Source organism: Parasteatoda tepidariorum, chromosome 7 (genome assembly GCF_043381705.1).
Source record: "Parasteatoda tepidariorum isolate YZ-2023 chromosome 7, CAS_Ptep_4.0, whole genome shotgun sequence".
In the NCBI taxonomy this organism is placed as follows: domain Eukaryota; kingdom Metazoa; phylum Arthropoda; class Arachnida; order Araneae; family Theridiidae; genus Parasteatoda; species Parasteatoda tepidariorum.
The window spans coordinates 61,199,045-61,201,061 of record NC_092210.1 but is presented as its reverse complement, the minus strand read 5'-3'; the positions used below and the strand labels follow the sequence as shown (position 1 = coordinate 61,201,061).

Here is a 2,017-nt window from a genome sequence, read left to right as displayed (position 1 = left end):
AGAACGACAACTGCAAATAATTAAATCACTTCATACAATGGAGGCCATTCAAGGAAATATCTTCCAATTCAGCCTCGTGCACCTCAGATACAAGATTTACAATGCAGAAGGGACATCTTATGATTCAAAATAAATTTCATTTTATTTTGGGGGGGGGCTACGTTAGGAGCACTGGCCACCTTTGGCTTACCCACCTTACTTAATCAAACATACTAAATTTTTAAAAAAAATTAATAATTTTTAGTGACTTCCTTGGGTCTGTCCTGCAGAGCAAAGTTTTTTGAGGTGAGGCTTAATATTAGAAATAGCCACTCTCAGTCCTGTTTCTATATTTAGCCGTGATCTATATTTTGTCTTCAAAGAAGCCACAGCAGAAAATCCAGTTTCACAAAGGTAGGATATTGAAAACGGTAATAGAATGCGAAATGCCCTTTGTTTCAGTGCAGAAAAATCCTCCTCCTGCCAAAATTCAAATAGTGATTTATTACTAAATTGCATTTCAGTTTCGCCACTTGTCGTGAAGTCTATGAATTTTTCTTCCTCATCAATTGAGAGTCCTTCGGGAGTCTTATGAAATGGATTCCTAACCCACTCGTAACTTGCTAGCAGTTTGTCATGAGCAGGAAAATACTTTTTAAAATTCTTTGCCAGCATGGCTAAATGATTTTCAATGGTTACAAACGTAACTTTCATATATTCTTCTTCAGCCTTATAAGTTTTAGTACAATTATCCACATTTGCAAACATTGTTAGGTTTTTTTGCTTTAAATTTCTGCCCCACAATTCTAATTTTCTACAAAAAGCATTAACTTCATCACTCGTATCCAACATATGTGTATTTGCTCCTTGGAGTTTAAGATTCAAGTTATTTAATTTCTCGAATATGACGACCAAGTATCTCAATTTCATCACAAATAAACAATAGTGTAAATTCCCGGTTTCCGGTCTGTTATCTTCTAAGAAAATGACGATTTCTTCTCTTAATTCATGAGCACGTTGCAAAAATTTCTCACGTGATAAACATCTTGCCTCACATTTAAATAGTAACTCTGAATGTACTGAACCCATGTCATTACAAAGAGCAGAAAAGATTCTCGATCTCAGGGTTCTCATTTTTATATAATTTGAAATGGTTACAACCGCAGTTAATACAATATTTAAACCAGGACGTATTTCTTTCGAACCCAAAGCTTCTCTGTGGATCATGCAATGTGTCCAGACGCATTGAGGCGATTTTTGTTTTACTAGTGCTTGTATACTTTCGAACCTTCCGGATATTGAACAAGCATATTCCGATGCATATTCCAGTGCATATTCCGATGCAATTTTTGCATTCTGTGTTTGCATCATTCATAACATCATTTAAAATAGCAAATAATGCTAGCGCTGTTGTTTTGAGTTCTATTGATTTGCAGAAAAGTAGTTCTACTACTGACATATTATCACAAAATCAAACATAGGCAATGAAATGAGCATCTTTATTAATATCTCTTGCTTCAAAGTTTATTGAAAACATTTTGTCACGCAACATCGAGAAAAGCTGACACTACATTTTCAGCTGTATCACCAATTCGACGAGCAACAGTATCATTTGAAAGAGGTATGGACTGTAATTGCTTTGAAAAATTAACTCCAAACATAGTTTCTACAATCTCAATTGCTGCTGATTTTTACTTTACTTTTGTTTTGGTAGTTAGTTAAAATTAATTTAAAGAAAGAATTCGAAATACTCAATATACATTATTGTTGTATACATTTTACTGCAAGTGGGGGCGCGATGAAAATTATGATTGAAAACTGGGCCGCGAATACTGAAAGGTTGAAAAACGCTGAATTAATATATTAATATGGACAAACATTTCGCTTAAGCGCTAAAGCACGTCAAATAAGTTAAAAAGTGTAGCGGATATGCGAAACAAACAATTTGGCGCGTACTTTGGTAAGCGTAATTTTCCTTCCAAATCATTGGAAAAATATTTTTTAACTTAATAGCAGTATTTTTCCATCAGAAATAAAT

The 2,017-nt window shown here is 34.1% G+C and overlaps 1 protein-coding gene across 1 annotated transcript; it reads right to left on the bottom strand.

Moving 5' to 3' along the window:
• Positions 1-240: 240 nt before the first annotated feature.
• Positions 241-1,347, bottom strand: LOC139426098 (zinc finger BED domain-containing protein 5-like). Its single transcript, XM_071183785.1, has one exon. It carries the CDS (start codon positions 1,345-1,347, stop codon positions 241-243), a length of 1,107 nt encoding a protein of 368 aa, XP_071039886.1.
• Between the last annotated feature and the right edge of the window lie 670 nt (positions 1,348-2,017).

Bases quoted from the DNA above. Each gene is read 5' to 3' on its own strand.
- LOC139426098 (XM_071183785.1), bottom strand. From the start codon at position 1,347: ATGCAAACACAGAATGCAAAAATTGCATCGGAATATGCACTGGAATAT.